Consider the following 21,365-nt stretch of genomic DNA (forward strand, 5'->3'; position numbering starts at 1 on the left):
TTTTTTTTTAAACGCTGTTGTATGATATTTCTCAGGCAAGGGAAAAAAAAAAAAGTGAAGAAAAAAAAAGGCAGGAAAGGATGCATATGCACAGTTTTAACTGAGTTCGTAAATTCAGGGGACAATGACTGGGAGGCTGACAAAATCGACTGATGGAGGGAAAAGGCACGGAGGACGGGAAGCAGGCATAGTCCCCAAATGCTGATTTGCTATTTCCTGCCCAGGGAAAGTAATGCACTGCTGAGATCTGCTTCTTCTGGTGACTAAATTCTTCAAGGTGGCCTTCTGCGGAGGCAGCAACAAATGAGTGGCAGCTGCTGAAACACAAACACTTCAGGTTTTTAGTTCTGACCGGTTGTGGTTAACTGATGAGCAGCCTGCCCTGGAGAGACACACAATTCCCTCTTTCCTTCTTTTAAGCCTTTTTGGTTTACGCACGGGTAACTAACCTGGAGCTCGAGTGCAGGTCGTGCCACAGCTTTTGCTGTAACCAACAGTAAGATTCTATTAATGTGGAGGCTGCTTGATAATGCACTTGTGGGAGGAAGGCAGCTTGCTAGGGCCAGTAAGGTTTCCAGAATTGTTGGGATTTAGCTACTCCAGGTGGGGTCTCACGAGAGTGAAGTAGAGGGGCAGAATCACCTCCCTTGACCTGCTGGCCACACTTCTTCTGATGCAGCCCAGGATGCGGTTGGCCTTCTGGGCTGCGATTGCACATTGCTGGCTCATGTTGAGCTTCTGGTCAATCAGCACACCCAGGTCCTTCTCCTCAGGGCTGCTCTCCAGCCATTCCCCGCCGAGCCTGTATTTGTGCTTGGGATTGCCCCGACCCAGATGTAGGACCTTGCACTTGGCCTTGTTGAACTGCATGAGGTTGACTTGGGCCACCTCTCCAGCCTGTCCAGGTCCCTCTGGATGGCATCCCTCCCCTCCAGCGTGTCTACCTCGCCAAATAGCTTGGTATCATCGGCAAACTTGCTGAGGGTGCACTCGACCCCAATGTCCATGTCCGCGACAAAGATGTTGAATAATACAGGTCAAGAAAGGGGGAGTAGGAAAGTTAATAGTCAGCTGTGAAGTCAGGTTGCCCCATCAGGGAATGCTGCTCTTGACCGTTACAAAATGATAATGTAACCTCAATTCCAAAGACTTGTTAAGAATGAAGAAACACAGAGTGAGGTTGTTTTTATTCTCTTCATAAAACTGGAGCATAGGCTTGCACAAGTCAGTGGTGTTACTTAACATCTTTGTCCTGGTCCTTTACGTGCAGCTGTTACTTTACTATAGAGATTCACACCTAAAGCAGCTTCTCCTCTTGTTAAAACCTTGCTCAGTTTTACAGCCCCCTTGGGTAAATTTGTCAGTCCACGAGTGGAACAAGGCTCAAGGGAGCTGTGTAAAGGGGATGCTTCAGTAGATGGCACTCTCCCTCTGAGCGAGGATGAGCAAATACCTCAGCCAAGGAATCTGATGCAGTGAGTGCAACATCCTTTATACTCTACAGAAATTGCAACGAATGCAAACAAAGCTCTGCCTAACTATGCGATGAAGTAACCCCTGGCAGTTTTTCCCAAATCTGGATCTATCAAGTCCTATCAAGGCTTTCTCCTTGCTTACATGACTATAGTCTGTTTCTGTTCAGCCTGAATTCCTCCTGAAATCTTAACGGTGAATATATACATACACACACACATATATTTAAAAGATATATATGTATTTATTATATATATAAAAGATACATATGTATTTAAAAGAGCTTAGTAGTAACGTGTTATACACATCAGACATTGGGTTTAGAACTGTTCTGCTTCCTCAACCATTTTTCTCTAATTCATGATTTTATGTTTCTATTCCATCAATGGTAGTTCCAGTTTAAGAACTTAACACCTTTGGTTTGTTGATTGGTTTTTGTTGTTATTTTGAAGCCAAAAGATTACATAGGTCCAGTTTAAAGAGCAGTCACACTGAATTAGTGCAAGCGAGGAGGCCTTAACTGCAGGTATGGGGGCAACAAAGACCTGCTAGGCATTAAGGGAGCTATCACCTTTTAAATCAAATCTGTTGCTAACCAAGCAGTAAGGCGCAGCCATCGTCTTACAGCTTTCTAAACTGTACAGTGTTTTCCTCACCCCCATATAGAATGGTGAGAGAGGAGACTGAAAGAAATGTGTATTCGACACAGGTTGCAATAAAAAATTACATGGGACAAATTCATAAAATTCAAATCTAATTAGTTCATTTTTTTTAAAGGTTTGGATTCTTGAGTAATATAAGTATATTGTTTCAATTCACTGCTTTTTAAGTGTTCCTTTAAATATCTGCAGTCTTATTTGACTGGCACACAAATCAAGTATAACTCCATGCATTTTCAATCCCTGCCTCTCTCCTACACTCCCCAAAAATCCTTTTTCCACTGATTGAAATCACAGTGATAACAGTATTTCTAAAATCCAGAACCTGGAGCTATAATAGTCTTCCTTGAAGAGGAAAGCATTTGCTACCATAGCTCAAATAAAGCTGTTGACCCATTTTTTCCAGTATTTGTGTCAGACTCCAAGGGCTTTTTGGGCCCGTTAGAATGAAGAGGTCCTAGGTAATGTATGCAAGAAGAGTATAAAGGGTATTTGTGTACAACTCTCCAGTGCCAGTCGACTTCTGAGCAATCGAAAGTTATGCACCTTTGCGAACTAGATAAAGGAATTTCTACTACAAGAAGTGGTTCAGGCAGTGGCATGCTGCATGAGTAACCTGGCAGATTAATTTAGCGATGGATAAATGTATTTTTAGAATTTCTGTTCTTAATACAAAACAAAACAAACCTGCTGCAAGTGTCAGATGCTTAAAAGACTGTGCCCAAAAGCAGTATTTTGTGTCCTTTGCAGAGAAACTACACAGCAGATAAAATGCTGAACCAGTGGAAGCTCTCTGTTGAAAGTCCCACTTTGCTACAGCATTCATCTGTTATTTGGCACATAGATTTAAACTTCCAAGTGTATTTTATACAGAATTCCAAATAGTCCACACAGTAAGGTTATTACTTGGAAGTCTCATTTGCACACGACTGAATGACAATGGTTTGGAGAGGCTTATTTTAACAATTTACCAAAGGAACTGATTTTTTTTTTCCTTTTCCTCAGGGTATGGGGCTTCTACGATTTGGAACATGTTCTTTGGAAGAATAAAAGCAAAATGGTTTAACGCTATTGTGGTACTACTCATTTTTTCCCGTTCTACTTCTGCAGCCTTGAGCTGACATGTTGTTTAATCAGATAAGGAAACATATCTAGGTCATGAAACTAATCAAAAACATCGGATTTATGGTTGCAACCTTTACAGCAGCTATTGTGAATTCAGAGGAGGTTTGAAGACCCACAAACACTGGCTTTCCAGTAGTGGTTTCAAATCAGAGAAAAACAATTTCCTGATTCGTCTAACTCGGTGTCGGGACACCTGATTTTTATGCCTTGAGGCAAAGTATAGCCTAGTTTGCAGGTCTGGTGTATTTCTTTTAACTCCCATTTATTTCAAATGGAGTTAGAAGAGCTCAACACCTCCAAAACTTGTTTTTAAACCATTTGGGGAATATCTTCCTTACAGATACATTGGAAAGCTGTTTTACTGTTTTTAATACATTTTGAAACGCTGAGTAGAACACGTTACAGAAATGCAGTCATTACAAACAAGTGTCTCGTTGAAACAGTCCTATTTTTTCTCATCTCAGTGCAGGACAGTTCAAATTGCCTTGAAAAAAAATCTCACAGCAATCAAACCTTACGGTTCTGTAGACAGGACAGAGCACGAGACAGAAGGGACATGCGATGGGCTCCCAGGAATATGTCGCCTCGCTGCGTTTAGGATGGAAGCTGAAGAGTATAAGATCACGGGCAAAAGGTGAAGAGCAAGCGGCCAGCCCAGCCTAAACCACCACAGATGGCAGAAGCAGAAGCTGACGGTCACATGGGTTCCCTATACTTTAGAAGATCCGTACTGAAAAGATCGAGAAGACATGGTGAGAAAATAGGCACGTTAGCCTTGATTTTGATAATATTAAGAAGCCAGACAGACCAGAACTCAGTGGGCTTGCAGAGCTGGTCAAGGAAGTAGCCAGAAATATCAAAGTCTTGATTCTTTGTAATGGATTGCATTGTGTAATAGAAGTCTCATACCTTTTGGTTTACAGGTGTAGATGGGTTTATCTCTGCCGCCTGGTATTTGTGTTTAGGAAAATTACATCATGTATAAGCAAGAGAAGAAATAGCCATAGCTGGACAGACCAGTGAGATTTGGGTGAGCCTGTTCACCAGTGTTTGGAGATGGGTGCAGAGCAAGCATGATTTATTCAGAAACTTAAAACTAAAGTTTTAAAGTTGGCTAAAACTTGCCAATAAATATATGATATGTAATGATAAATCCATCGAATCCATGGGTAAAGAGAAGTCAATAGTAATAACAACAATCAGCAGGCCAGTACCTACTGGTTTCCTAATCAAAGTGATCATGAATCAAACCAGATTTTACTGGAAACCTCAAGAATACTACAAATGTCACTTCACGCTATATTCATTACACCAAGTTCATTTGTGAAACTGGTCAACCAAGGGTGAGCACATGCACCCAGCTGGCGAATTAAGCAAAAGGATGGAGCAAAAGTAGAACTGCTCTTTTTCCTTTTGCTACCTTTTTCTGCATGAAAACTGCGGATGATTTTTGCATCCTCCCATTGCCAGCTTACCAAGACCACTCTGCAGGATTCGCTCGACAGGAGGAGACCATAGTTCTAAATTCCACTGTATTTTTTTGTTTTTCAGTTTTCTATTTTTGCTGATTTGCGAAGTCTCAGTTGACTGAGTTATGAGCTGTTTGCCCAACAGGACCTTTGTTCTGGTCTGTGCTTCAGCAAAAACTGGACAAACCTGTTCATGTGCTCCCCTTTCTTTTTTTTTTTTTGTTTTGATCTTCCTCTCCCATTGGCAGCTGCAGCTTGTACGCATGCAGACAAGGTGGTGCCTACCTTTCATGTGGAAAGCTGCCTTACAAAAACTGAGGGTGCTTTTTCCATTGTCCCAGAGCTTTCTTCGCCTCATGAAGGCTTTGGTGGCTGCTCCGGGAGTTAAGCTCTGTTTGTTCTCCACGAAATGAGTTTAGGTCATCATTTTATTTTTCTTCAAGCAAAGGGAAGGTGTTTGAACCTGGCTCCGATCCAGCCTTTTAAATAACATTTTGTAGACTCTGGGAGATCTGCAGAAACCAGCCTTGTGCAATGCAGCTTTTTGGACGCAGCAGCTTGTCTGCTTTACAGCAGCTGCACACAGTGTAGTGTTAACATCTGTAAGACAGGACAAACACTGAGGCAGCAAGTTGGTGCAGAACGTGGACGAGTTGAGAAGCAACTTCTCTTTCCATCTCCTCCCTTTTCCTCTGGCTTTGTGCCGCTGTTGGAACAAGAATGGGTCAACTGTGTGGGCGATGCATGCAGCTGCTGCGGGACTTCGTGGCCTTTGTTCAGAGAGTGTCCTCCGATTTGGTGCACAGTATCAAGGAGTGCTTAACTCTGATAAGCAAATGCTCCTGCTTGAAACAAAACAGCTCTAAAGCCAGACAGCTGTACAAGCCCATCCTGCAGCCTCATGAGAGGGTGACAGCACAGGAGTTTCTGCAGCATATTGAAACAGGTAAGAGGGTTTGGTTGGGTTTTTTTCTAAAGGGTTATGAAAGAACAAGGAGATTCGGTTTTTGGGTTGAAACCAGGTTGCTGGCTGAACTGCTCTGGCATGACATGGAGCAGCTTGGTGATGTAGGAAAGGCCAGAGCTACAGAGCGTTTTCTTTGTATATGGGCCACCAAGGGCTCAAGTGGCATAACGGTTGGATCTAGGTAGAAACATTCAGTCACTTTCTTGCTCCGTCACCACTGTTAATACATAACCCATGCAAATATGTTTCATGAAAGTGAGTCCTTCTAGTAACTGAAGTTATTTTTTTTTAAGTCAGTCACTGAGGTCACAAAGCTGGAAACAGGCTGTACCGACACTGGATGCTCTGTGAGAGCCGAGCTGTGAGCAGGCAAATCGCAGTTGGTCCCGGCTGAGTTGTGCGCATCCGTGTTGGCTGGCTGCAGAACACCTGCACTTGCACTGAGGGGGTCTGCGCTATACGTGGGGAAGGTCAAAGTCACCCTGGGACAAGCACCGTTGGGGTCCCAGGACTTCCTCAGATTCCAAGCAGCTTGTCTGCCTAAATGCTTTTGTGCGAGCTTTTTAGACACAAGGCTTGAACACCGTCATGGGATTCTGCATGAATCAAAGCAGATCCATAACTTTTGTATCATCTCCTCTGCTTTACAGGCTACCTCCCTAATTCACCTGTTTATCTACTTGTGACGTCCTCGCTATCCTGTCCAAAGATACGACAGTATCAATAGGAAAACTTTTTTATTTCACTCCTGCAATCACAGAATATCATCCTGGATGAGTGTGTTTTGTCAGTTGTCTAACCTCAGAAACATTTCTTGTCTCAAGCTTGGGCAGGGGCCATTACTTGTTTGGTTTTGCTTCGTCTCACAGCTAATTGGGCATATTGCTTTAAGTTTAAGAACCTTGGGCTAAAGCTACTACACAAAATTGCATAGCCTTCTACTTTCATTTATGCAAAGGGTGTGGAACACAAAGTACTATTTCTTTACTTGCCTTTTTATGGACATAAAACCATCTTGTCAGGGGGATCAGGAGAGACATTTTTCCTTGGTGTGACGCAGTTAATGCTGTTTGAAGTGGTCTGTCATGGAACAACCTTTGGAATAATTGCTGTGACGCTGGTTGTTGGGAACATGCGTGAATTAGCCGCAGCTGGTATTAGCTGGTGCTGTTACCCTATGAACGCGGGGGGTCTCGTCCTGCTGATACGGTTCACTAATTACTGCATGTTAAGCGCTGGCTAAATTCTGAACTCCGTATCTATAATAGGACCAGACCTTTCATCTTGACGTACAGTGGGGATCTTCCAGGGCTGAACTTTTTCTTCCAAAGGCTACCATGCTCCTGACTGTACAAGAGACTGTCTTGGCAGTATCCCAGCTCAGTTGATGGATCAGGTACAATGAAGAGGTGGTCTGGAAAAAATGGTGAGGCCAGAACAGACCTTTGCAGCACCCACTGCTGCTTCCCGAAAATAATAAATGTATGTTTTCATGAGAAATCCTTTCCTCTCTGAGCTGGGTCTTCAAAAGGCTGATCTGTCTTGGATCCTCAGGAACTGATGTTCAGCGCAGGGCAGAGATGGCAATGTGTGCTCTCAAGGAGGTCCCAATGTCTGTGAGAGGAGATACACAACACTCAGGAAGAAGAACCAAGGTTAATTCTCTGAGCGGTCAAATCCTGCTGCCAAGACAGATGGAGGCAGGGAAGCTTCATGAAGAGAACCAAGACACATCCCTCTTATTTTAGCGCTTGCCTGTGTATTTTATTCCAAGATACAACAAGCCCGTCCTTAGTTCTGGTCAAATTATAATAAGCAGGGAGCCGACATTTAGACAGTGGGTGCAACAAGCTCATGGTTGAGCATCATACTCAGCTGTTAGCTAGGGCAACAAATGCTTGGTATTATAAGCAGGTGAAGATTTTGAGTGGCTTCTGCTTTATCACTCTCCCAAACAAAAATGTGCAGATATGTGGGAGATTCAGATAGTCAGTGTGTAAGGAACAGAATTAAACCACATGAAGAGATTTTTGGTTTTTCTGTAAAACCTTGCACACACTGGCTAGTCCTTCCTTGGTGTGTATTGTTAGTTATTAAACAAAATTGATATTTATATGAAGCAGTTCTGTGAAGCCCACTTACCTCATCCTGAAGGTAGGAGTTTGCTACTCTTGACATGTCAGCACCTTCTAATGGCTTGAGATACTGGCCGAGTTTTGCACTGAGGCATGAAAGCTCACGCCCCTCACATCCCTCGTATTTTTTTATCCCATGGGAGGTAAAGTACCTAGATCTTGTTCTTCGAGATATTTCAATCCTGAATGCACTGCTTCAATCTATTGTCTGAAAAATATATCTTATAATGGTGTTCTCCGTCAGTCAATTCATACTACATTACCTTTTCAACAGTTTATACTATTGAGCAGTGGTTCAATGGCCCGTTTTTTTCTTCCTCTCTGCTGCTCCATTCCACACATTATAAGTACATTATATAGTGACTTACAGAAGTCATGCATGACTGCTATTGCTTGATAGCTATTCCTGAACATCTGGTTTATTCATAGGGGAACTATCATCCTCAAGAACAGGTAGACTCATGCTAGCAATTTGAGCCTGAGGCAAGCCCATTTGCAATCTATGTTGCTATTCCCTGAAATCCTTTATTGTAATACCCAGGGCAGGAAACACAGTAAACTTAAAATGTAGTAAATTAAAAATATGTACTCTTTCTGTAGCTCATAATTAAGAACACCGTGTTCAGTAGATAAATTTTAGCAAAGATCTTCTATGAATCAGGAAAAAATAAAGATTTTTTTTTGAGAACAAGAACACCTGCATTTATATTGGATAGCATAAAAGTGTCTAAAGGTTATAATTTATCTTGCTTCCAGTCACTAGCTTTGTGAGCTTCACAAGAGCTATTACCAAGGACGGGTTATTCTAGATTTATTTGTTGCTTCTGCTCATGGAAACATGAATAAGGATAGATGGGATCTATGGAGTTGTTGCAGTACAAAAATCCTTATGCGTTTGGTTGGCTGTAAATCTTAATTTCTTTTTGTAAAATAACCATTTTCAGATATAATTGAGTCTGTGCTGTTACTGTACGTCTTCAGGTTTTGAAATGTCACCGCTTGGAAAGGACCCTCTGGAAGCCTTGAGGACCTTAGCCTTTTCAGAAAACCCAGGTTTACAGCAGTCTGCTGCCCTCTATTACTTGCATATGAGTCAGCACAGTAAGTTCTTAGCACATTAGAAAATTTTCACATAATTATAGATAAAAGTATTTTTTCGAACTGTGAAACTCCCTTTGATTCATTAATCAAAGTTCTTTTTTTCCTTTCATGCTGTGTTGTTTGCTAAGGAAAATGGAAATGCTGTCATTGCCGTCTAGGCAGTTATTCTGGGTTTCACTATGAGGAGATCTCTCTCATGAGACTGTCATTTATGCCATTGTAATACTTCTGGAAAAACTCAGCAGAACTCAAAGTAGTTAGAATTAATGTATACTGAATCTTCTGAGAGCAATACAGGCAAAACTATGGTGGAAAGAAATGGTTTTACATTACATAATTTTTGGAAGAGGACAAAGCCCTAGAGGCCAGGTTGTAGTGGAAATTTATAAAGGAAACATTCTTCTTTGTCCCAACTATTCTGTGGGAGAACTTGGCTCCTGAGGTAATTTGTTAATGGTTAGAAGTCAACCTAGGTATGCCAGATAAGATTCCAGCAAGAGTTTGGGCCCTACAAAAAGGTAGAAAAACCATCAACAGGCAGGCTGTGATTTATTTATTTATTTGCTTGCTTTAAATTTACTTCAAGGAGAATATTGTGGCCCCTGGCTTGATAGCTTTACCTTATGTATTTTTTGCTGGATAAAAAGTGCAGATAGCCACAACATGAGGACCTGCTATGAGGCGGAATGACTTGTTCGGTAGCGAGGCATATTGCTTCCCTTCCCATGATGTTTTTGGAGTACTTGATTATTCAAAACCTTTTCAGGAAACTTGCCCTGTTTTGCTAGTAGCAATGGAATTTAAATGAAGGGGAATACCACTCAGCCTATGTATGGTAGCACCTGAGGCTTAAGACCAACAAGAGAAACATGTGGCTGCCGTGAAAAATGAGACTTCTGAATATTTCCTCTCATTCCTGCAGTGAACGTCCCCCTGCCTGTGGAGCATCTGGAACCCTTCTATGCCTTATTACGGTCTGCTGACCTGGAGGTGCAGCAGATGTCTTCCTTGTCACTTGTCAACTTCTTGCTGGAAGGAAATAGTGAGTAATTAACAATCCATCTCCGTTCAAGTGAAAAAGTATCTTCTCAGCCAGACTCAGATAGAAGGAGGGCACACCTACACACCCAGGTCTACACAAATCCAAATTCTATTTTTTGTGTTCCTGATAAGACAAGTGTGAGTCTGTTTCTGTCTGCAAGCCACGTAGATTCTGGTGGCACCAGTATATGTCAGCTCCCTCCAGCTAGATTTAGTAAGTGTGGTAAGAGATCTTGTATCTGTGTGCAAAGGCTGATAAACCACTCCCAGACTGATGTGGGAACAGCTATACTATTCTCATTCTTGGACTGAGAGCCCACTACTTACCCTTTCCAGGAACAGATACAGCTCTTGGAAATAAACTCTGCCTATGAGAGAGTGCTCATTTTCTTGTTATTTGTTTACTGAACCTTGGTCTTAAATTGCTTGCAGATTTAAAAAAAAAAAAAAGTTTAATAGAATTCACTTTCTTCTGTGGCTAATAGGGCAAATGTAATTGAGATAGGATCTGGGAGATGCAGATGTATAGTTTATGTTGATAGACAGGGCACGAACACCCCACACCTCGTCAATGGAGTCCTTGTTGCATCTACTACTGTGCTCCGTGACACCTGGGCCACAGCAGTTGTTCCATCATACTATCCCATAACAGCAGAAGACAGGGTCAGTCTTCAATGAATCTAGCTTTTTTCTTTTCTTTTGTTAAGAATCTTGCTGCAAATAATATCATGTCACTATTTACGAGTACAAAATAATATTTAAAGGGTAGACTTCAGAAGAAAAAGGGGGGGAGCTGATTAAGTTGTGAACCTATTGGAAAGCTGCAGTTGCACTTTCCAAAATGAACCTTATGTTTGAAAAGAGAATTGCTAGCAGAAATATTTGGGACCTTCTGAACATCTCTTAAACTCTTTCATGAATCTGAAGAGGAATCAAGCAAACGAAGCTCAGGACTGTGAGTGCCTTTCAGGCCATTTCCTTTTTAGGTCTATTTTGCATAATCATAATATAGATGCCCAAAGCAGTCAAAGGAAGATACAATTTTTTCACAAAGGCATTAACGTTTACTTTCTGTTTGTCCACTTGTTCTTGAATTTATGAATAGTTGACAAAGAATTAGTTGTCCAAATGGGTTTACTTGAGCCAATTCTGGACCTGCTTGAGTCAGAGGATCCCACTGTCCAGTGTAACTCCTGTGCCTGCACCATGACTTTGGCTGTTTCAGGTGAGTGTGCTGTTCTTTCCCTTTATTCTCTGCAGTGAGTTCATTCAACCCTTACATCATAATTCAAGGTGAAACAACCCATTTGCAATTGGTTTAAGAGTTTAAGAGCAAATTTTGGTATTCCCACATCATAAATACAACTTCTTGAGATTCCAGTTAAGATCTTTTTCTCAGTTTTTCTGACCTTCATTCTGTCATGATTACAAACCTTTTTCTGATTTCCAACCTAAATATATTCACGACCAGCTTATCTTAATTAGTGCCTCCATTGGCTTTTGATTCAGTAGTTCTCCCTCTCTGATGTCTATGCCGATGAGGTGCCTTCATTTTAGTAGAATGAAAAAGCCAAGCTCATTTAAGACTCCTCTTGTAAGCCAGGCTCTCCATTCTTCTTCATAGCCTTTCCGGGCGTAAATGATATATTCCAGAAATAGAACATAACAATTGCATCCGCTGTTTTGTGATACCGCAGACCTCAGGCATTGTTACAGTCCCAAGATACACATAAATGCTGCAGGAATTAAATTTTTAATTCATCTCTTCTGAAAGAGAGGTCACCAGAAATGTGCCGTATTTCAGCTGGGATCTCACCTGTGTCTTTTCTTGTGGCATCCAAGGAAATATGTTTTGTGGTACATCCCATGGTAACACTTTTTCTTGTGATTGCATCATGGTGATGTTATCCTGCAGCTGACTTAATCACTTAGTCTGTCTACTCCTCTGCTGCTATTTCCAGCAGACACCAATTAATTAAGGCTCTGCAATGAATGTTTCCAAGTGCATGTCCCTGCATTTTGTACTGTAAGGTTGCATTCTGTTTCTGTTGCTTCAGTCTTCTAACTTGTCTGTTATTTGTAAAATATTCCAGTCCACCACCACATTGACAGTGCTGTACTCACACCTTTGTATTAACTTTCTGGTTTAAAACCAACATCAGACCAGTCCCTGTGGAATTCCACTTGTAGTCTCCTTCCAGATGGTCATTGCCATTCAGCAAAACCTGCTGCCAGCTTATTTTTAGTCAGTTCCTTATCCACCACGCACTGCTTGCATTTATCACCATCGTCTCTTGCTTAACTATGCATATTTCATATCATGATATAGATATTTTCCTGGCATCCAGACAGATAAGCTCAACCACAGTTACGAAAAGAAAGGTCATGAGGTTAGTCTGGCTTATTCTACCTTCAGAAATTGTGTGATTCTACCATACAAGTCATGTAAAGCCCTGTATAAAAGCCATGAATAATACGTATTTCCCCTCCTTTAGTGTTTATTCCAGCACCATTCCTCTCCAGTACGGAAAGTTGCAATCAGATCTCCCAGAAGGCTCGGAGAAGCATGGTGAAAGTGTTCCTTCTTCACTTAAGTATTTATGTTGCAAAGGGAAAGTGGATAAGCAGAATCCAACGACATGAAAGTGCTGATTTGCATTTTATCCCATCTTTTATTTATCTGCAGGTTTTAAAATATTTTTCCCTTTGAAACTTCTTTTTTAAGCCTTGCATGGTCAGGTTGAGAACTTTGTATATTGCATTACTTTGCGTGGAATGCAAATCGCCTCATTTAAATGTCTAAATTAGGCATGGCATCACTAAAATTTTAGGTGCTTGGCAGCAGGAGGGCTTGCTTTATGTATGGTCAGAGTTATGCACCTGAAGATCTACAGAGGGATATCTGTCCAGCTGTTTTAAGCAGCCCACAGAGAAAGTGACTTCTTTGGGTGCCGAAGGGTGTTCCCTAGTCTGAAAGGCACTCTGGCTCTCCTACATGTCTCTGTCTGTAACCCAGAGTGTAGGGAACCCGCAGCCACTCCAAATCCAATCCACCTTCATTCTCTGTTGAGGGCGGTCACCTAATGCCATTGCATCCTCCCCTGAGTGTCAGTGTACTTCTGAGCACAAGTAGTTCAAATTAAGCAGTCGAGGAACTTTCAAATTAGATAGGGAAGCATCTGCTGAACACAGAGGTAGGCAGTCCTGCAAGTGCTCGGGCTGGGTTGCTGGCTGTGATTTAGATCGGTTTTGAAGATCTCTGTCGCAGTTTAACTAGCATTTAGACTGACTGGATCCATTTATTTCTTTTTCAGACTATGTTTAGCTACCACAGCAATGAGACTAACGCAAGAGGCAATTCTCTAGAGTTTATTTTAATTTTAACTTGCAGACTCTGATATCTTAAAGAGCCTACTTGGGAAAAGTATTCTGTTCAACCATGTCCTTGAAGTAAGCCATTCATGCTTCAGAGGAATTTAAAAAAGATAAATATGGAAGCAAAATCAAATGAGGAAGATCCTTTAGATAGCTTTTAGGTGACTAAAATTCCAGATCCAAGAATGGTAGTGTGTCTTAACTCTGCTGCAATAAACATTCTAGACTGTGTACAGAGTGAAGCTGCTTAACAATGTGACTGCAAGGTATACGTAGCTGGGTTGTCTGGTACTTACCCACTGCAATAGGTAGCCAAAAATAAAACCAGCAAACAAACCCATTCAGATGAAAAGGATTTGAAGGTCAGTTTGTTCCAACGCTGGCATTTGTCCACACAGCAAGAGGACACACGCATATTTGCAATTATCTGCACCTTTTCAATCTGTGGGTGAAAGAAACCAGTTCTGGGATAAGAACTCTTCTCAGAGTACATAAGAGCAGAATTGAATGTTCACAGCAAGGGTTTAGGGAGGCGCGAACATCTGCATTAAGCTAAACAAGGAGGATGCGCTGAGTGCAACGCACATTCAAAGTTGTACCGTATGACAGGAGAGTTTTCAAGCACACAAATGGCAGAGAGTGAAAAGAAAGAATTTATAAATGCAGGTTTCAAGGTCAGTTATTCAAACCCGGCTTGAGTAGATGTTACTGATTTCCCCACTTTAGAGTAGCATCTGAGTACGCGGTTCCCTTTTAAAAGCACTGTGAGGGGCATCAGTGGTTGCAGGGGCATCAGTGGAGGGATTGCATTACTTAGATAAACAGATGGTCCAGCAGAGAAACATAATCTAGCTTGCCACATCTCTTCTGGAGATGATAGTACGGTTACACATCTTGGTGAGATAGATATCTCCATCCATTCTGATTAAGTTGATGAAGCAGATAGTTTTCAGCCACGTTATCTGACCAAAACTGGAATGAGAATGGAGAGAAGGATAAGGGAAAATGACTTATGTAAAAATAAATCCAGCAAACCCACAAGAATGGGCACTAACAAAGACTGCAGAGGAGAACTTGTCAGCTGGTGAATAACCCAAGGGAAAATAATGTGGTACCTGGGTCTCCATGTGCCACCTCCCTCCGCAGCAGGCTGTAAGAGCTCATCCTGCTACTGTGGGCTCCCAGTGTTGACCACCACCTCTGAGCCCTCAGGCAGAAAAATTGTTTGAGCTGTCATGGATGTGAAGCTTTTCTAAATCACGCCAGTTTTGTTTCTTTAAGGAAGAAAAAACTTTGAAGCACCCAAATGGCTCAGATTCTGTCATATTTTGCCCCAGTTCTGTCTGAACATTTGTAAACCCTTTACCCAAATGGGAGGTTCTTTTCCACATTCACAAACATTCATGGAGTGTATTGTGTGAAAGAATTAAGGAAGCAGCAATATCTGAATTCTCAATCTTTTTACCTCTCTTCTTTACTCAACTAATTAGAGTTAACATCAGACCAGACTGGTTTCCATCAGTTGGAGCTGCACAAAAGAACTTCTGCTTCCGCTGAGGGAAACAAAAGAACAATACGCAGGGAGATTAGATTGGAGAAATGCTTGTCTACAAAATTGGCCAGAAAATTTCACCAGAATAATAGCTTCCCACGTGGAAAAGCTATTTTTAAATACAGGACTATTCCCAGAACAATTATTTTGCTAAAAAAATAGAGTATTTTTTTCCAGAATAAAGGGTATTTTGTTGAGTATTAAGTATTCATATAAAGGCAGAGAAGGGGACTTGTCCTGGAATACTAAACTGATACTGGCTGAACTTGAGTATTATCTATGTGTGTCAGTTCCCCAGTACAGGTAGGCTCCAGGTATAGAAATAATGGCTTTGTTCTCTTAACTCTCTGAGTTAGTTGGCACCTGAAGAGCTGATCTCATCCAAATACCTTCAGATTTCTTGCTTCCTTCTGCTTCATGTTTCTCTCAGCAAACTTCCAGAGACTGGCCATTGCTTAAACTGTCTAGAAGTGTATGTAAATGAAGGAACACTCAACTAAAACTCCAGTGGTCTTAAGTGGCAGTTTGGCTCATATAAACAATGAAAGATGTAGGCTATGGATTTTGCTTTTTCCTTTTACAAAATAATTTGCAGAATACTAGGGTATTAAGAAAATTCTTCATTGGTCTAATTCCCATTTTAATCTCATCAACTTTGAAGAACACCACTGCCAAAACCTTATTTTTTTCAAAATTATGCCACTGGAATGCTTATCAGATACAAATACAGAAAATGTATAGATACAAATAAGACAGTAAAGGGGAGAGGACCATAGCTATCTGAGTGTGGCAGCAGGTTATTTGTTGCAAATGTTTTTAGTGCCTCATGATAGAGGGGTAGGGAAGAGCTTAATGGAAGGATTCTCTTCTATATAGCGCAGCTGAGGCTACTTTCAGTAAGTCCAAAACAAAAGTAGAACGAAAAGCAGATTTTTCTTTTCTAAATTGTGTTGTATTTCATAGCATAGTATAACTTTATCATATGTAGTATACATATATACACAGTATATAAATGTTACATAGTATTTTATAGTATATAGTTAATTTTATAGCATTATTTAAGTATTGTAGTTATTTTTTTCCCCAGTTTTTCATCTAGGAGTCTCAAGGGACTCTGCAGATCTTTTTTGAATTCTCCTTGTACTCCAGGATGTTGAATACAACTGTACAACTTAATACACTGCTATGCAAGGAGGCATCACCACTTCAGAGAAGCAGCATCTTTTCAAATTCCAGCGGTTAAGTCAAATTCTCGCTTTAGAAACCTCTGCATTGTTTGTAGCTGTCAAAGGAGTGACACAGGCACATTCAAAGAGAGAAATTGGCCCTGAATATACCCTGCTAAATTAATTCAGTCTTACCTGCAGTGAATTATGTGGGTTTTGGTTGGCACGCTGTGGATAGCTTGATCAGACATACCAGGGGTAGAAGGCGAGTGTGACACTATGCTGACCTGTTTAAGGGGAGTTATTTTAATTATCCCAGTCGCAAAACACAAGCACAGCTGTGATCATGAGTTAGTTTATTTCCCATTGAGCTCTTGGAATTTTTAACAGGTTCCTTTGAGCACGCAGAGAAATTCTGATGTATACCAAAGAATCAGAAAAGTGAATGCCAAAGAAATCTAGTCCTGCTAGTTCTCCTGCTCCTGGCTCACAGTAAGACGGCAATCTCTTTCTTCTTTTTTTCTCTGATTCCTTTCTCCAGAGTCCAACCGAGAGGCTATTGGTGCTGCTCAAGGAGTTACACCCCTACTGACTCTTGCCAAATCCTACGATCCCAGAGTCCAACAAAATGCAGTTGGTGCTATTCTCAACCTCACACGATCAGGTACTTTCTGACTGATGGTTTATCTAAGATTGCTGAACGAAAATTTCTCACTGATAGAAAAATAATTCAAAAGGGTTAAGGGAAGAATAAAAGCGTATCTGAGCAACAAATTAGTTCCTTTGCATATGGCATTCACGTTGATGCCAGAGGCTGATGATTTAAGTTTGACCTCTCTTTAGCTAATACAGACCCTTTGTTGCCTAGTACCAAAATAGGAAGGGTTGATTTTCAACCCCAAGGGGCTAAAATATAAGCACTTAAATCATCAGTCAAAGAAACAGAAAAAAACCCCACCCAAACATTTGTTGAAGAACTTAGTCAAAAAAGTTAGCAGCACATTTAGCACTTTGAAGCAATCTCAGAAGCTTGTCCAACAAGGTCAAGCTCTAGGAACGTTTAACTTGTATCACTAACTTGGTGTTGGAAGATGCAAAATATAACTATTGTGGGCCAGATGTTAAAGGCTTCTGGGATATCTGCCAACAGCTTTAGCAAAAGCAGTGTTTGGTCCTCTGCAATAATATGTGTGCTACCATACACTAACCCTGAAACAAACCAGCATTAAATCTCACCTATCTAGATGATACCATTATCCCACACAGCTAAATGATACAGTTGTGAGCAATGTCTCTTATCTCTGTATGGTGGAAGGGGATGGTTGGCAAGTACTTACACAGCTGGCTATTACACTTCTGTTATTATTCAGAATTTTTGAAATAATTTGTTTTTTTAACACAGAAATCATGATGAATATCGTACCTGAGGTTTTTCAGCTTCTCCAGCAACTGAGATTCTTGGAACAGTCTTTAGCATAAAACCAGCAAAGGCTTAATCGATCAGACAGCCTGCTAGTCATTTTGCTAAAATGTCTATGTACTGCTATATTGCACATACTCTAAATTATATACACTCCGGTCACACAGATTGGCATATATTTGGACAACTTCACCACTCTCCCGAATCCAATGATTGTGCATATTCCTTTTGAATGGTGCCTGCAGATGAGAGGGAGGGAAGGGAAAAGACACGCTAACAGCACTTTTTTTTTTTTTTTTTAATGTCAGAGAAAATCCAACGGGTCCTATGCAAGGAAGGAGCCCTACCAGTTCTTGCTTTGCTGCTGGAATCTCCTGACTCAGAAGTCCAGGTATGGCTCAAACAGGTCAGATTTTTAAACAGCAACAGTGTGACTTGACTGTAAGGAGAGCACAAACCACAGCATGTGGAAATGAACATGTGGAGAGGAGGGAAGGTTTCTCTAGATAAGATGGGAAACGCATGAGGGCATCTCGGTGAAACTCAGCTTAGTCAGATAATGCAAATTCAAACCACTCAATTTGTCTCGCTCCACAGGAGAAAGTTTATGATGCAGAAAGGCATCTGCCAGCACACACTAAGGCATGCACACAGTTGTTCTGTGGTTACCTTCCCGTGTCTTTTGGATCATCAGACAAGTTGCAAATAAGTCTCTTCCTCTGTTGATTTTTTTCTTTGCATCTTAACTTTGATCTTCCACTCTAAGCAATTTTACTAAGTGTTCTGAGAAGGCATAACTTGCAAAGATTTTTTCTTCTTATTGTAAATGTCTGGAAAATCTCCCAATATTATGCCTACCACAGACACCTCTGTGATTCTGCATACTTAGCAGAGAGCCAGTCTTGGTTCAAAAGTATGCTGATGAAAAACTATGAATCAGAGTTGTAAACCTTAAAATCCGCTAGTTCATTCATTCATTCGGTCCTCTGAGTAGTACAGGATTGTTTCCTCCATCAATTTTGTTATTCAGTCTCTTTTAAATGTCTGAAGTGATGGACCCTCTGGAATTGCTTTCTGCAAACTGTTTCAGCATCATCAGCTTTCTCTGAGATTCATCTGAAAACTTCCTTCTCTGCAGTTCAACCTGTTTCTTCTAATTATACCTCCCTAGTAATACATACTCATATATATAATCCTCCCTAGTATTAATGTTTAAATCCTTTGAAAATGATCTCTTGGCATGCAAGGGCAATGACTACATCCAGCTTGAGTAAATCAGTGTAAACATATAATACAGTAGATGCAGATGAGCTAACTTAGGTGCCGGCAGCGGTGTCACTGCAGCAGCACAGTACATTCCCCAATAGCCAGGGTCCTAATGGGTTGGTACAACATGCAGTGCCACAGCATGACTGCTGTTGTAGTGTCAGCAGATTGCATCCTTTTCCAGCCCTCTCAGGCTCTGCTCTTACATCTACCCAATAAAACACCCTCAAGATGAAAAAGTACTTTCTTTTCATCAGCTCTAAATTTGAGCATTTCTGCAATTTATTTTTGTTCTCTTCAACACATCACCACTGTGACCTCCTCTCTCTCTACCTTTTTTTTGGTTCTCTGCAGTATTACAGCTGTGCTGCCCTCAGCAACGTGGCAGCCAATGCTCAGCACCACGAAGCCATGCTGAGACCTGGCAACAGATTCCTGCTGCGGACACTCATCTCTCTCCTATCCTCTTCTGTGGACAAGGTAAAGCTGTAGCTTTATCTTTGTGTAAAGGCTTAGCATCAGAGTAGAGCTATAAACTTGGGCTTCCACTTTCAGTCTTGCACAATTTTCCTTATCTGCTGTACAGGTGCCTATGTGGCACCTTTCCCATGAGAAAAGACACATATATTAGAAGATAGATGTGACCTACAAGGTCAATGTATGGAGAAAGAGAAGGGAAATCATTAAAGCTGTTCCACAGCCCTGGACACTTTCTTTAGATTAGGATAGCCCGTATTCTTTAAACTTGAAACTATGTGTATGAAGTGCTCTGTCCAGGCTCTCAACTATCTTTGATCATTGTGTCTGCGACAGAAGGCATCTGGAGCACCTATTATGCTACTATTTTTTTTTCTTTTTGGTATCCATAACTTTGACTATATGGCTTCAAAGAATAACATCTTGAGTATGTTGCTTTGTTGGGAGCCACACCAAAGAAACTTCAATGAGCCACAGTTCAGGATTTAAAGGATGGAACCTTAAAGACTGTGTAGGAGGAAGGTAAAAAAAGGCAAAGCAAATGAGACAAATTCACTCCCTTCATTTTCCTATACCTTATCTGACATTCCTAAAATAACCCAACATCTGTATCCCATTGGTTCTTCCTCATCAACAACAGGATGACTGATACTAGAGGAGGTTGAAAAACATTCATCAAAACTTTGAAAAAAAAAATCACATCCCAAAATTTGTTCTCTGAAGATAATGTAATAGCTTGCTAGTGTTGTCACGTTTATTTTGTGTACAATGGGCAAGAACATGCATTACTGAAAACGCTCTTTTTTTTTTTTTTTTTTTTTTTTATTTCCTCTTTGGCACAAGCAGGTTTCAAGCCAGGCATGTGTTTGCCTAAGAAATTTGGCTACCAGTGGTAAGCAATATATTGGAGATAAACAAACCACGCTATTTCTTTTTCTTTCTCTCTCTGCCTTTCAGAGTGAGCACAGAGGGCTGGGAACCTTTCATATTAAAAGCAAAGAGATACCCTCTTTTCTATGTTTAAACTGGATGTTAAGGGAAGAGGGAGGCGCAGTTTACTAACTAAATCAGCCTCAGAGCTCCCAGGTAGTGAGGGGAACAAAGTGGCAATCTGGACAAAGTGAGAGAGACAGCAGAGGTCTTCTTATGCACACAGCCTTTGCAACTGTATTAAGTTTTTCTCCCTTCCGTGTTTCCTAAGCATTAAACCTGATTAGGACAGACCGTCTCCCGAAATTGCTGCTTGAGTGGGGACTTGCCTTCTCCCAAGGCATGAACCTGTCTGTCATTAAATATAATTTTCTCCCAAGCATTTATCATCCTCTTAAAAAATCACATCCTATTAAACGCCCAAGGTCTGTTTCGACAGCATACTTGGGAGATGAAAGCAGAGGACTGGCACGCTCAGCACTAGAGCCCCAGGGTCCAGGGTAGAGTTGTTCATCTACAAAACGTAGAGGTGCATCATTTTCAAGCAATCGCAATTGCAGTGGAGCTCCTTGGCATGGTTGAAAACCCCCTGTCTGCTTGGCCTTGTAGGACTGCCGCTCCATCTGCTGGCAGCTCTGGCATTACCTTTAGTGCCCAAAAGCACTCGCTGAGGTTGCAGGGACAAGTGGGGTATAAGGATTCAGCCAGGATGGCTGATCTCTCCATAACTCCATGAGACAGGTAGTGCTTGAGGACCTTCTCACCGGGCCTTAGGCCAATGAAGCACTCAGAAAATTCCCCTCCTTTCTTCTTGCTGAGGTTCAGACACAAAACAAAGGGTGCCTAAAACTACATTCTGCTCTCAAGCTTGTATTAATCCTTTGGCAAAATGAGCCAGAACAAATGAGGGTTTATTTCTATAACCAAACAGCCAGTGTTGTCCCATCCCACAGAGATGGGGAGGTCCCCTCTAATTTTATCAAATGCTTATGAGTCAGGGCCTGAACGTCTCCTCGCGGTGCTCTGAAGCTCCCTGACCTCTGTCATTTTCCCCAACCAGCAGACATCCAGGCCGAGATGGCTGCTGAGGACGTGCTGCCCAAGCTGTGCTCTCTCCTGGCATCCGGCAGCGAGGGTGTGCGTCGCGCCTCCATCGCTCTGCTCTGGATACTGTCCCAGCACCCGCACAACCAGGTAGGGGACAGCATG

At 41.5% G+C, this 21,365-nt stretch overlaps 1 protein-coding gene across 1 annotated transcript in view; it reads left to right on the forward strand.

The window, feature by feature from the left end:
* Nucleotides 1-5,446: 5,446 nt before the first annotated feature.
* LOC104284016 (vacuolar protein 8-like) overlaps nucleotides 5,447-21,365 on the forward strand; it is a 25,042-nt gene continuing 9,123 nt past the window's right edge. The window contains exons 1-9 of the mRNA XM_009882288.1: nucleotides 5,447-5,672; nucleotides 8,810-8,929; nucleotides 9,852-9,971; nucleotides 11,076-11,195; nucleotides 16,605-16,727; nucleotides 17,792-17,874; nucleotides 19,104-19,229; nucleotides 20,073-20,118; nucleotides 21,217-21,350. Of these exons, the coding sequence (XP_009880590.1) occupies nucleotides 5,447-5,672; nucleotides 8,810-8,929; nucleotides 9,852-9,971; nucleotides 11,076-11,195; nucleotides 16,605-16,727; nucleotides 17,792-17,874; nucleotides 19,104-19,229; nucleotides 20,073-20,118; nucleotides 21,217-21,350 (1,098 nt within the window). The remainder of the gene's footprint in view (nucleotides 5,673-8,809; nucleotides 8,930-9,851; nucleotides 9,972-11,075; nucleotides 11,196-16,604; nucleotides 16,728-17,791; nucleotides 17,875-19,103; nucleotides 19,230-20,072; nucleotides 20,119-21,216; nucleotides 21,351-21,365) is intronic.

Source organism: Charadrius vociferus, unplaced genomic scaffold, assembly GCF_000708025.1.
Source record: "Charadrius vociferus isolate BGI_N301 unplaced genomic scaffold, ASM70802v2 scaffold13, whole genome shotgun sequence".
Classification (NCBI taxonomy): domain Eukaryota; kingdom Metazoa; phylum Chordata; class Aves; order Charadriiformes; family Charadriidae; genus Charadrius; species Charadrius vociferus.